The following is a 13,000-nucleotide window of genomic DNA, read 5'->3' as shown; positions in this document are numbered from 1 at the left end:
TCAAAGGTTAATATCAAGAGGCCGTCTTCGACGCCCCTTATTTACATGTAATGTATGTCCTGCCTCCAAAGGCGGCTGCGGCACCAGGCACTTGCAGAGAGTGAAACATGTTGAGGAGGATGCTAGTTACTTAGCCTACACTTTGTGTTGTACCTATGTCTCATGACTCAAAAGTCAGTATGTCCCCAGTTTACACAAAAAAAGGTGTGGTCCATGAGTGGTGGAAATTATTCTGTTAGCTAATGTTTTGTTTTTACTAAGCTGACATTAAGTAGGCTACTGTTAATATCTTTACAGAAAATTCAAAAGTTTTTCCATTTCACTGCTCTTTTAGCTGACATTTAAAGGTGGGTAGGTAATTCACTGCAGAAACACTTTTTGTTATATTCCATGGAATGCTCTTAACATCCCGATATCAATGAATATATTAAATGCTTTGACAATAAATACATAAAAAAATGTCATCTGTGGAAGCCGTGGCTCTGTAAAAAGTACGACCAATCATCTGAGCCGGCCCGGTTAAAATAACTGGATGGCTACCTGCCTGTCAGCCTTCCATCTGTGCACAAACTTATCTCGTGCCCTCATTGGTCATGTGCGCATTTGTGTGTGTTGGAGGAGGGGCTCTGTAAGGAACTGAAGGAAGGGGCAGATTTTTTTCGGTTGTGTACTTTCAGATTCTAGCGTACTTGAGCTGGTTTCTCCATTCTTACCTCCCTACCTTTAATAAATGCAGGCATATTTTTAGCGGCTATTCATACTAAATCAGTTGTCCCTCCCCCTGGTGCCAGGACAAACAGATCCATCTCTAAGCTCAGCAGCCCTGTCCCCCCATAATGCTGAACCTGAACCAGCTTTGTTCCCAACTGAAGGAGGTGAGCAGCATTGTGTTGAATGACATGAAACTTAACATATTTGATATATATATATATATAAAACAAAAAGCTAACATCTAAATTTTAATTAAACATTTCAAACACAGTATTTTCCCACATAGCCAATGATCTATATAAAACAAAAAACTGCTTTTAGTCTATTTGGATGATGGAAAGTTTGAATGATGGAAAGTTTGAAGCGTTGAGTGANGATCCATCTCTAAGCTCAGCAGCCCTGTCCCCCCATAATGCTGAACCTGAACCAGCTTTTCTCCCAACTGAAGGAGGTGAGCAGCATTGTGTTGAATGACATGAAACTTAACATATTTGAAGGGAGACTATATATATATATATATATATAGTCTCCTATATATATATATAAAACAAAAAGCTAACATCTAATTTTAATTAAACATTTCAAACACAGTATTTTCCCACATAGCCAATGATCTATATAAAACAAAAAACTGCTTTTAGTCTATTTGGATGATGGAAAGTTTGAATGATGGAAAGTTTGAAGCGTTGAGTGAGTCTTTATTAGGTAAACTACATGTTAATCACCGACATTTTGGTTATGATATTAATACTAATGTTATTATATTAAAGCAGGGGTGGGGAACCTCCGGCCCCCGGGCCGTATACGGACCGCTAAACCATTTGGTACGGCCCTCGAGGTAATTTATAAACAAAGTGGCCTGTGCCTGGTGGTGGGGCCCAATGTGATATATTTTCATGGGGCCCAAAATCCCTGGCGGCGTCCCTGTCAACAGTTGGCTGAAAATTTAAAATCAACAGAAAATGAATGAATTGAGTGGGGACTGTTTGAATAATATAATACAGCAGCAAATAATCTGACAAGCATATTTCAACTACTACATCAGTCTAGGTTATTTTAAATATTAACATGCGCTTTCCATACATGGCCATCACCTAAACACTAAAGTTAAATAGTTTTTGTCCTGTGAGACAAAACAGTCCAGTGCACAGTTTCTGTAATTTGGGAACAACTTTTCAAAAGCACTTTGTATTAAAAGATACCATAACTATACAGACAGCATTTCAGTTTTTCCAAAAGCTCTGTTAATCCTTAGGATCAATAAATAATAGGATATCATGATAATTACAAATAAAATATGAGCTTTACATATTGGTAATTTCAAGAGCAATAGGTTATATCTTAAAGGATTTTGTTTCAAAGCTCTTATGGCTTTTTTACAAACACATCTGCAGGCCACCAGGCCCAAAGTCCCAAGTGTTCGAACAACCACAATTCAGAGAACTACAGACACTTCCAGAAATATAACTTTGATATGTATTCTTTCATAAACCCTCCGATGCCCCAGGCCTGTTACCAAGCGTGACAGTTCATGTGATTTTTCTCATAATCCCCGTCACTCGGACATTTATTTTAGGGGAAGTAATTCACACACATCGCCACCAATTAGACTGCAACGAGACATTCAATAGGCCTTGTGTAATTTAAAGGGTAACTACAAAAAATGTCATCTATAGCCTCCCCTTGTTGCACCTTGCTCAAACAAATAATCCCCGCGTTCACTGCGAAATTAAAACAATTGTTTCATCAGCAGTGAAACGTTTTCATCTCAATAAATGCTTCGGGGATGCATGCCTTAATGGCACATTTTCAAAAAGTTTAGAACATGGACAGCGTTAAAATGACGAGGTCCCAAACCCGCGAAATCCACGCAAATCACAACAATATCAGAATTGGGAATTGCTTCTATACTTTTCGTTAAAAGAGTAAATAGCAGAGACTTATTTAAATGAATGCGTGCCTATATTCTTAATTACTTAGGGACACTAAACTCACATTGCGTTTTAATTAAGTGATTCTTATCCAGCACATTACATTGAACAGCCAGTGCATGTGTTTATTTATTCTTTTGATTTCTTTTAAAAAGTGTCAATAAGACCACATATGTTGACGAACACAGAGGCACTATACAAAAAAAAACGTGTTGTTTTATAGAGGAAAACACAACACACACAACAATAATAAAAGGCCAGTCAGCTAAAATAAGTAGTCCAGTACCAGCAGACATTATTGGATTAAATGTCAAGGTGTTTCACAGTGCAAGGACACCAAAGGTATCTGTACAGCGAGACTAAATAGGCCTACTAAAATCCAGAGACAAGTATTTATCAGCGCTACAGTCCCCCATGAGCGGTTTAAAGCACGCAGCAGTCACAGCATACTTCATCTTCTGACACAATTCACATTCAGGAAGAAGAGGTAGCCGACATTGTAGTTAGATTGGTGCTCTTTTTCTTCCTAGAAGTACACGGTCTCAAACACCAAAACACCAGGAACACAGCACCAGCTCCCGCAGGGTTTTACGCAGCTCCTGACTCCGATAGGCGTAGATGAGAGGGTCGATGAGCGAGTTGCAGATGATGAGGATGAGGAAAAGGTTAAAGTTTCGGAAGAAGCAGTTGCAGAAGGGGCTGGTTGGGCAGGTGAGGATGAGGATTAGATGGAGAAAGAAGGGGCCCCAACATACAATGAAGACCCCGAGCAGGATTGTGAGGGTAATCGCTCCCTTCATGCTCGTAGATTGGCGTCTGCTTTTGTTGAAAGCCACAATGCGCCGGGAATGAATGTGAGCCAGGACAAACATGTGCAGGTACAACACCGCGTTAAACACCAGAGTGATGCAGAAGAAGGTCACGAGGCACACGATGACAGCGTTGTCGGTGTGGTACACGATGAAGAGGATGCTGGAGGTGATGCTGGCCAGCCACACCACCGCGATGAGGGCGATGGCGCGCTGCGTGGTCATGATGCTGTGGTAACGCAGCGCGTAAAATATGGTGATGTAGCGATCCGCGGCGATGGTGCACAAAAAGGAGAGCGAGGACACCACGGAGCTGCAGATCATCACGTCGATGATGTTGTCCAGGTGGCGCAGCATGCCAGGGTGCACGTCCATCAGGTCGTGGTCGTTGAGAAGCATGACGATGGTCTCCACCACGTTGCTCACACTCACCAGCATGTCGGACACGGCGAGGCAGCAGATGAAGTAGTACATGGGTGAGTGCAGGTTGCGGTTCTTGATGATGGCCAGGACCACCAGGATGTTCTCCACCAGGCTGATGAGCCCCAGCGCGAGGAAGAGCTCCTGAGGAATGCGGATCTGCACGCAGCCCAAAGAGTTTCGCTCTCCTGCGGTGGAGTTAGTTTCGTTATACTCCAAAAAGTCACTTAGCGGGCCAAAGTCCAGGTGGAGGATGGAGGGGATATTGTGTGACCTGTTGCTCATTTCCATGACTGACTGATGCTGGCAGGTTAACACACTGCGCTTCTGGTTTTTACTGCAGCAAAGTCTCAAACGAGGGAAGAAAGTTATTGTTTTCTTTTTGGAGGATGCTTCACCATCAGCGGTTTTAGTCAAACTGGTTAGAAGAAAATCAAGTGAGTGGTTCAGTTATCCACAATGCACCCCCTAATAACTAAAAACAGTTTTTTGTCTATATATTTCAGCCATTAAATCAATATTAATCGGCAGTTGGGTGAAGTCAAAGTAATTCCAGAGATTTTGCGATGTTGTCTCTTTGACGACAGTTTTCTTCTTTCCTATGGATGCAAGTGGTCCAGCATAGGAATCCATAAAATGACCTTCTTCGTCAAAACATGGCTTCAAAAGTATAATCCACAAAAAGCAACGACAGTTCCAACTAACATGGTGAGAGTGAATAAAGTGTCCTTGTTAACTTGGGATTTGGTGACTTGTTTGAACACTTCTCTCAGTGATGCTTCTTGACCCCCGGCGACTCCTCCTCTCCAGCAGTTGTCTGCTGAGCTGTGGTCTTCAGTCATGCCTGACACAAGCGCAGTTTGGAGAAAACATGTAGAGGAGAGCAGGGTGGTGAACAGATTTGTTCAGCCCAGTAGTTCATCTTGTTGTCCTCTTTTTTTTTTAAATGCATGCTGTAGTTTCCTTTTATCTTTACAAACGTGTAAGTTATTATGCTATAATAATGACAGTGACAATGCCATATCATCCATCTAAAAATTACCCTTTATTTAATGCAAGAATGCGACTACCAAACGTGTATGCCTCCTCCATTGCTTTTCCCTTCTTACAGACAAACATCAACAGATATGAATCAATGCATTCAATTCCAGATTTGAGTTTGACCTTTTTTTGCAATTTTTTACGGATAAAACAAATCTGATAAATCAATTATTTGCAGAAAATACTGTTGTTGCTTTAGACACGTCACCACATAAGTTATTTAAGTCATCAACAAAAAGCTGGTGTTTGATGGTTGATGATTTCTTCCTTGCCTATATTGAAACGCACTGTAATAACATGACACCATGTGTTCTTATTCAAATATGTTGAACAACCATTAGTCTACTTTACATTTGAGTAGCAATGCAGTTGCTGCATGGTTAAGGTCTGGATTAAAGAGAAGACTCATTGCACTGAGCAAGAATTTGGTATTTTTTGTATTGGGGTGTAGTTCAGTCAGGGGTATATGTGTATAGTATGTAATTGAAACTGTAAGCTATATAATTTAAATCAGAATTAACAGGGTATACAATTAGCATTGTGGGAAAGTGTAGAATTGCTGTTCTGCTTCTTAAAAGAGGTTCTCAAGTTTTAAATTCCTCTCAATTTAAGCTAAACATCAAGATTACAGATGAATTGATGGACAAATAATTAATCTACTTTAATAACTATTTGAATAATCTATTAATTGTTTATATAAAAGTATTTTTGTCTCTTTCGATTAAGCTTTTCAAATGTGATGATTTCGTTATAATCTGGACATGTTTTGAGTCTTGTTTGGCTCAAAAATACGTGAAGACACCGTCTCAGGCTCTGGGAACTTGCAACATGCTATTCTTACAATACATCTTACTAAATGATTATTTTATTAATCTATAAAATAATCTCCACATTAATGGATTCTGAAATAATCATCAGCATTTACACTTTTGACTTCAAATGCACAGTGCTTAACAGAAGTTACCAAGGTCGATATCTACAGGTATAGTTTTAGTTCTCCGAGGTCTAGTACTAGAGTTAGTACGAGGACTCGAGTTCGAGTACGAGGTTAGTACTAAAAAAAAAAAAGATAACCCTGTCGTGACCCCTAAGTTATTATATACATACATATACATTATGCAGCAGTGGTTGCAGCATTAGTGTTGCATCAGACGGTTTCTGACACTACCGTCTCAGAGAATATAAAAGCCTATCTATACTGAAAACGATCACATGAAACTTCTCACACTCAAGCTCCAGGTGATCTAAGAACAATCACATCATTTGACAATCAAGCACAGTCACACTTTGTTATCATGTGGTGAGCTGAGTAACACAGTTAATGTATGAACAGCTACAGTGTGTGGTGGTTAAATCCAAAGTGTGTATCTTCGTTGTGATAAAAAAAAAAGCCTTTAGGTTGAATTTGATTTATATATTTCTGTCCAAAAAGCTTGTGTGCAAGTTGTTACAGAATAATAAGAGCTACAACTAATGTGACATGCGTTTGTCTGAGAGGTTTGACAGGAAGACAAAGTAAGTTGTTGTCATGAGACAGGAACTTCCTTCTGCCAGAAGATAAACCATGTGAGGGCGTTGCAGATTGTCAGGCGGAGAAATCTCTGTAGCCTTACTCAGGACCCAATTATGATGACAAAAACCAGCAACAAAAGATTGAAAACTGGGAAACATCTGGTGTCATAACTAATGCAGGAATGAAAAGTTCAATATAATATCTTATAGCCATCCTGAGAGAAGCCATTAGTGTTTGACTAATGGCTTCAAATAATAAAACAAACCTAAAGCAAAATGTATAAAATATCTGCCATACTCTTGCACTGAATATAGTTTGACAGACAACAGCAGACTAGAAAGAAGTGGGCCAATTCTCTGTACCGTTTTATTGGGTGAAGCAAACAGAGCAGGAGCGGGGGAGCATAACAGAGCAGGAAAACAGCAGACTTCCTGCAGTGAAGATAAGGGTTACACCAACATTTAAAAAAGAAAAAAGAAAAAAGGAGCCCATGAAAAATGTGATCTCGAGTTTTCGACTGTTGCTTGACAATGTGAAGAAACAACACTTGAGCAATATATCTCTTCTTGAATAATGTAGTGATACGATCAAAGAAAAAGTGATAGTTTTGATTTAGTGAATGCTTAAATTAGCAGGAAACTCAACTAAACTTCATTCTCGTTGAAGGGAAATTAGATCCTAATGAATCACCAGGGTGATCAGTCCCAACAGGACCTCACCAAGATTTTGTTTTTTTTATAAATCCCCCCAGAAATTACTTTTAGCAGAATTTGTGTGATATCGTTTGGAGTTTTTTGTACTCATTTATTTGCTAGGAAGCACGGTTGTCTGAGGAGGGGTATGCCTTTCAGTATCTGTGCTTTTCACAACACAAAAAGGTGGTTAATATTGTATATATAATTATATAAAAAAGACGTGTAATTAGCTCTCTGTTTTCCCATCTACATTTGTAAGCCATTGAAAGTTCACATGGACTTTAATTTGTTGGACTGATTCCCCCAAAGATGTGGTTTGCCAGAAACCAGAGGAAAGAGTAGCGGCCATTATATGTCACTGACCATGACTGAAGATGTTGGAACTGCTCAATGTTGTGTACAAGCTTAAAGGACATGACATGTTCAATAACCATCTGTTTGTATCTAAGGCAGAGAACTGGACGACCTCATAAAACCAGGTCCAGTCCAGTTCTCTGAAATTGTGATAATTAAAAAATACTATTCAGTTCTCCCACTCTAGCACTTCTTCTCAATGATTTATTAACCCCATTAAATATTTTAATTTTCTTAATGTCATTATTTTTCTTCCACCTCAGTCTCTCTCCTCTCAGTCCCACTCCTCCTCATCTCTGTAGGGGTTTTCGTCTCTCGGCGGCTCTTGAAACCTGATGTTTGCAAGCATGTCTCTCATTGCCACCATCAGACGATTCACTTCCTGGTTCAGCTCCTGTCCGGCGCGAGCCACTTCCAACTCATCCTCCGGCCTCGGCCCACCCTTATTGGGAAAAAGATATGTCAGTCAATAAAAAAATATCAAGAATCAAAACACTTTCTATGTTAGCATTTTGGATTTATTTAAAATCCTGCAAAAGTAACCAGTGGTTCAACAGTCATCACTCGATGTCGAAAGAAAACAATCAAAAGGATTTCCTTTAGAAAGTTATTGACATTAGATGATCCCATTTTATTCGTAGCCAAGCTAATCAATACAAAGTACTTTTAATGATGTTGTTAAAAAATAAAACCAATACCAGGAGAATCTAGTGATAATGTTGTGTTGTAAACATTATGTTGTGTATGTAGGTCTTTACTCGCTTTCACTTTATTTCTTTTATCCATATTGCATCTCTTCCTCTCTATAAGTGAATAACATGATCAGGATGGATGAAACTTTCCAAATGGAGACATGCCCCAGGCCCACAGAGACTCAATGTGTGGCTGAACCCGATGTATGCATCTTAATGGCCGCAGTTGGTTTCTGCTTCACACTGAAGGTACACCTAACAGCTGATGATGAGTTAGACATGACTCCATATGTTTTAACCCTGTAGGACATAAACCGACTTGTTCTGTGCTTGGTCTAGCACAGGGGTCGGCAACCCGCGGCCCACGGGCCGCATGCGGCCCTTTAAGCCCTCTGCTCTGGCTCCCTTGAGCTTAGACAAAAATAAGAAGGAAATAAAATAAAAGTACTTGTAGGACTATTTATATTTTGTTGCACGGTTGAAAATGTTTCGTATCTTGTATTTTGAGGTGATACTGTGACACATAAATAAAAAACAAAACGGTTTTAATTAGGTCAACTAAAATATGCGTGACATCCTGCTACGGTCCCGCGCGAGCGCCTTTTCTTGGAGGCACTCGCGCGGGGACCCCCGGCTCGATGAGCGAACTATGGATAAATCAAAGAAAAGTACCGGAGGAACACAGGATTTAATTCTGTGTGGACAGAGTTATATGCTTTCACAGTAAACGATGCTGGTTTACCGGTATGTTTGATATCTAGAGAGAAGTTGTCAACGGTGCTGCAGCCTTTACTTATCGAGGAACAACACGGGAGAGGAAGACAGCTGACAATCTTCAGTCATAATTCAATGGGGTATGTAATTTATTTCAGAAAACACTTTTTGTTATATTCCATGGAATGCTCTTAACGTCCCGATAGCAATTAATATATTAAATGCTTTGACAATAAATACATAACAAAATTAATCTCTGGAAGCCGTAGCGCTGTAAAAAGCACGACCAATCATTTTAGCCGACCCGGCTAAAATAACTGGATGGCCTACCTGCCTGTCAGCCTTCCATCTCTGTTCCATCTGTGCACAANCATCCTCACCCTCACCCTCACCGCCCTGTAGGGAGGAAGCAGTTTGGGCAGAAAGGGAGGCAGTGAAGAAAGAAAGGACTCAGGAGATAGCAGCGGGGTTTCCAGGTAATGATGTGTGAAGGCTAAACACGGACACGGTTTCAGAGAGAAAGCAAGCGGGAGGGGGCCGATAGCTCTGATAGGCAACAGGACACAGCTGTATGAAAGATGCCCCCCCCTCTCTCCAAACACTCTCCACCTCATTGTGAGGAGATGACGGTGTGTGTGTGCGTGTCCAAAGTACTGCAGATACTTCACTTCCAATTTCAGTCGATATGCCATTTCTATCTCAATCTATCTCTCTGTCTACCTCCCTCAACCTTCCTTGAAATATCTTACTCTTTTCAGAATAGCACCTATGTCTCTCTATATATATAATTAGAGAGAACATTGTGCTCATTTTCTATTCTAACAGTGCAGTGCGTTTACATTTCTCAAGCAATTTGAAGTGCCAGGAAAGCGCTAGATGTTGGCCTCAGATGACTCTCCACCTGGTCTAAGCATCAGGGATTTAAACACATATGTTTAAGATGTTTTTTAAACCAATGTGTGCTTTATAGTGAACTCATTTAAGGAATGACTGGATGCATAGGTTGCAAGCTAGCGAGCATCATAGCTTTGAATAGCAGTTAAGTGTGTGTACAGTTTAGGCTATCGGTCAGTGAATAAATGCTATAACTCCAAAAGACCAGCTCCCAGTAAGCCTGTTGTGCTTGTGGCCTGATGACTAAAAGACAAAAGTGGCAAGGGTTAGCGCAGAAGTTAGGCTCACTTAAAGTGGGAACACCTTTAAAATTGACCATTTACTCTCATTATAACGAAAATATTCTAATCCAACTTGGACTAAAAGCTTTCTGGTAAACACCCTGAGAAAAGTGTCAACATTTTCAGGTTTTAAACGTTTCCCACTGGAATAAGTGGGTGCCAGACAGAACTCTGCCAAGTACAAAATATCTTGGTGCTAGTTCTGACAACTTTCGCAACAAGTTGACATTATTATCTTAGGAGGTGGGTATGGCAACCTGTTGGAGAACAAATGCCTTTTAACTAGATGTGGAGCAATGTCATTGTGTCCGATGTTCACTGTTGTTTAGCTCCGCTTTGGTCTCCACCAACCCCTGAGGGAGATATCTAACACTCTGTGATAAACGCTCAACTTTGTTAGCCAGCTAATTGCTAACTTTGTCTGTGTGCTTGGTTGGATAGTGTGAGATTAGATTATCAGTATTTTCAGAAAGCAATTTTAACTGCATCAGATTTAAACAGCTGTGACGTTATTATAACTTTGTGCATCCCTTGTAGATAAATAGGTTCTCAACTGGCCAAGGTCACAACTGTACTCCAGGCATTTCACACTTCGCACAATGCAGCACTGACTTGTTGGAAATCCCATCATTTTCAAGCCTCTACAGCAGACGTCAAGGCATCTACTGTACAAGAGAGCGTAAAAATGAACATCTCTTTTTTTTCTCCTGGCTCTGTGTGTATTGAACGGTAAACGTACACAGTGTAAAAAAACACATTAGAGTTACAATATAGTGTGCAGGATCAAATCAATCCATTTTCACAGCAGCTTTACTACAGTAGCACAGCCTACAAGCCTGACAGGGACATACAGTACTACTGAACCAGTAGCACACTTTCCTGCACCCATTCTGAATGGAGCATAATAGAGATGCCAAGAAAAGCCCTTTGGGTCGAGTGCCAAAAACAAACCGTCATCCCAGTGTGCACAGTGAAACAAAGAAATGAAGGTTTGTAGATGATCATTTTTAGATTACAGGCGTGCAATAGAAGCTGGTAAATGTGTGTTAACATTACGGTGCAAGCCACAGATTACATTTGATTTCCTCATGTACCCATTTTGCTGTTTTCTACTTCTACCAATCATTGCTTTATTAAAGAAAATATGCAAAAGAGCCTGAATTGAGTTGACATTATACATTTGAATTACAGTAACAGTGTTGTGTATTTAGTATCTGTACCTGTGCAGGCTGAGCTCATGAGGGAAGAAGCATTCATGTTTTCCCATTGGGGATCTAGGAGAACATGAGACGGAAAAAGAACAACAGCGCATGGTAAGAAATTGTCCACATGAGGAAAGGCAGAGATAAAATACTAATAGCAATATAGAAAAGATGATGAGAAAATTGTAATTGCTCACGTAACGACACAAATGCGTGCTACAGGGGGATCATATCACTAATGTCTTTCTTGTTTGTCAGCTATCAAGGATTGCATGAAAAATAAATGAAATGTGTTAGAATCTAACAGTAGGTTTGCAATGAACATCTGCTCCATTTGTGAGGAGGAAGCAGGCAGTGTGCCTATTCCACTTCAAGTGACAAAAAAATGAGGGCAACTGTATCAACGTGCAAAACCAAAGCAGTGAAGACTTAAAAAAGAAAAATAATTCAAAGGTGTAGAGACATGTACCAGCTTATTTGTTCTAGGGTTTGAATGACAACCAATATAATTTGCTATAATTGAACAGGAGCGATCTGAGGAACATCTGCTCCTGAGTGGGGATCATTAGTGACAAAAACACGAATTCATGGTAAAAAAAAGAAAGAGACAAAATAAAAAATAAAAGAACAGAGACACACATATTAAAGCTTTTGTACAACTTATAATCACACTGCCAGATCATATGGGTTTTTACTCACTTAAAAAGAAGAACAAAGACCTTTCAGTAACAGATCTTTACTTTGCTGGCAGTATGCCGTCTGTTCCTGAAATGTGTGTTTTTTTTAAATATCTGTAATTACTAAAGTAAGCAAGGACATCACATGATACAGTAAATAGATGATGTGAATACACAAAGAAAGGAAGGAATGGTTCATTTCCTTAATAATTTATTTTGAGATTCAAATGGAGCTCTGTGTATTATTAATATGTGCCTGCTGCTTCAGGTGAAATACTGGAAATGGGTTTCAGGGAAGAAGGAAAACAATCTTTGACGAGGTTTGATATTGCGGTTACACTTCCTTTTTAATTTAGCATGTATCTCATGTTCCCAGAGACATAATTGATTGGACTGAGGATGAAGTGCCATTTAACAACAGGCATCTGTGTTTGTATGTGCAGGTGTACCGTATGTCTGTGTGGGCGCATGTGGGTGGGACAGGTTCGGGAATAGAAAGTATCTGAGCAGAGACACAAGCAGGAGAGAGGAAGAGAAGGAGACAGATAATGAGAACCAGGGGGAGGTGATGCTGGCATGGGGAGAGGAAGATAGACACCAGAAATAGACATGCAAAGAGCAAGGTGTTGAGTCAGAAAATGAAAGAAGAGATGGCAGGCATGGAAGAAGGAAGGGGAGAGAGGGAGAGAGGTGGGATAAAGTGTGAGAAGAAATTTAAATGCGTAAGAAAGATGGAGGGACAGAGAGAAACAAGAACATGTGATATGAAATGGGAAAACAAGAGAGATGTTGAGTGGGAAATAAAGAGAGACAGAGAGAGAAAACAGTTAAAGAATGAAAGCAAGGAAGAGTTATTAAGAGACAGATGTAGGGAGTGAGGAGACAGGGAGGCAGAGACACAAATAGACATGGAGGTTGAGTCACACTGGGAACCTAGAACAAGCTGAAAGCATACAGAATTACAGAAGGAACCACAGGGAGCATCACACACACACACACACACACACACACACACACACACACACACACACACACACACACACACACACACACACACACACACACA

General features: G+C 40.1%; 1 protein-coding gene across 1 annotated transcript; it reads right to left on the bottom strand.

Annotated features, from left to right (window-relative positions):
- Window positions 1-1,588: 1,588 nt before the first annotated feature.
- Window positions 1,589-5,454, bottom strand: mc1r (melanocortin 1 receptor). Its single transcript, XM_010793782.1, has one exon. The coding sequence runs from the start codon at window positions 4,160-4,162 to the stop codon at window positions 3,185-3,187; it is 978 nt and encodes a 325-aa protein (XP_010792084.1). The 5' UTR covers window positions 4,163-5,454; the 3' UTR covers window positions 1,589-3,184.
- Window positions 5,455-13,000: the final 7,546 nt, after the last annotated feature.

The sequence above is a fragment of the Notothenia coriiceps genome, unplaced genomic scaffold (assembly GCF_000735185.1).
Source record: "Notothenia coriiceps isolate Sejong01 unplaced genomic scaffold, NC01 NC01_scaffold00037244, whole genome shotgun sequence".
In the NCBI taxonomy this organism is placed as follows: Eukaryota; Metazoa; Chordata; class Actinopteri; order Perciformes; family Nototheniidae; genus Notothenia; species Notothenia coriiceps.
This window is presented reverse-complemented; position numbering and strand designations above follow the sequence as displayed.

Excerpts from the sequence above, each read along its gene's own strand:
- mc1r (XM_010793782.1), bottom strand. The coding sequence starts at position 4,162 with ATGGAAATGAGCAACAGGTCACACAATATCCCCTCCATCCTCCACCTG.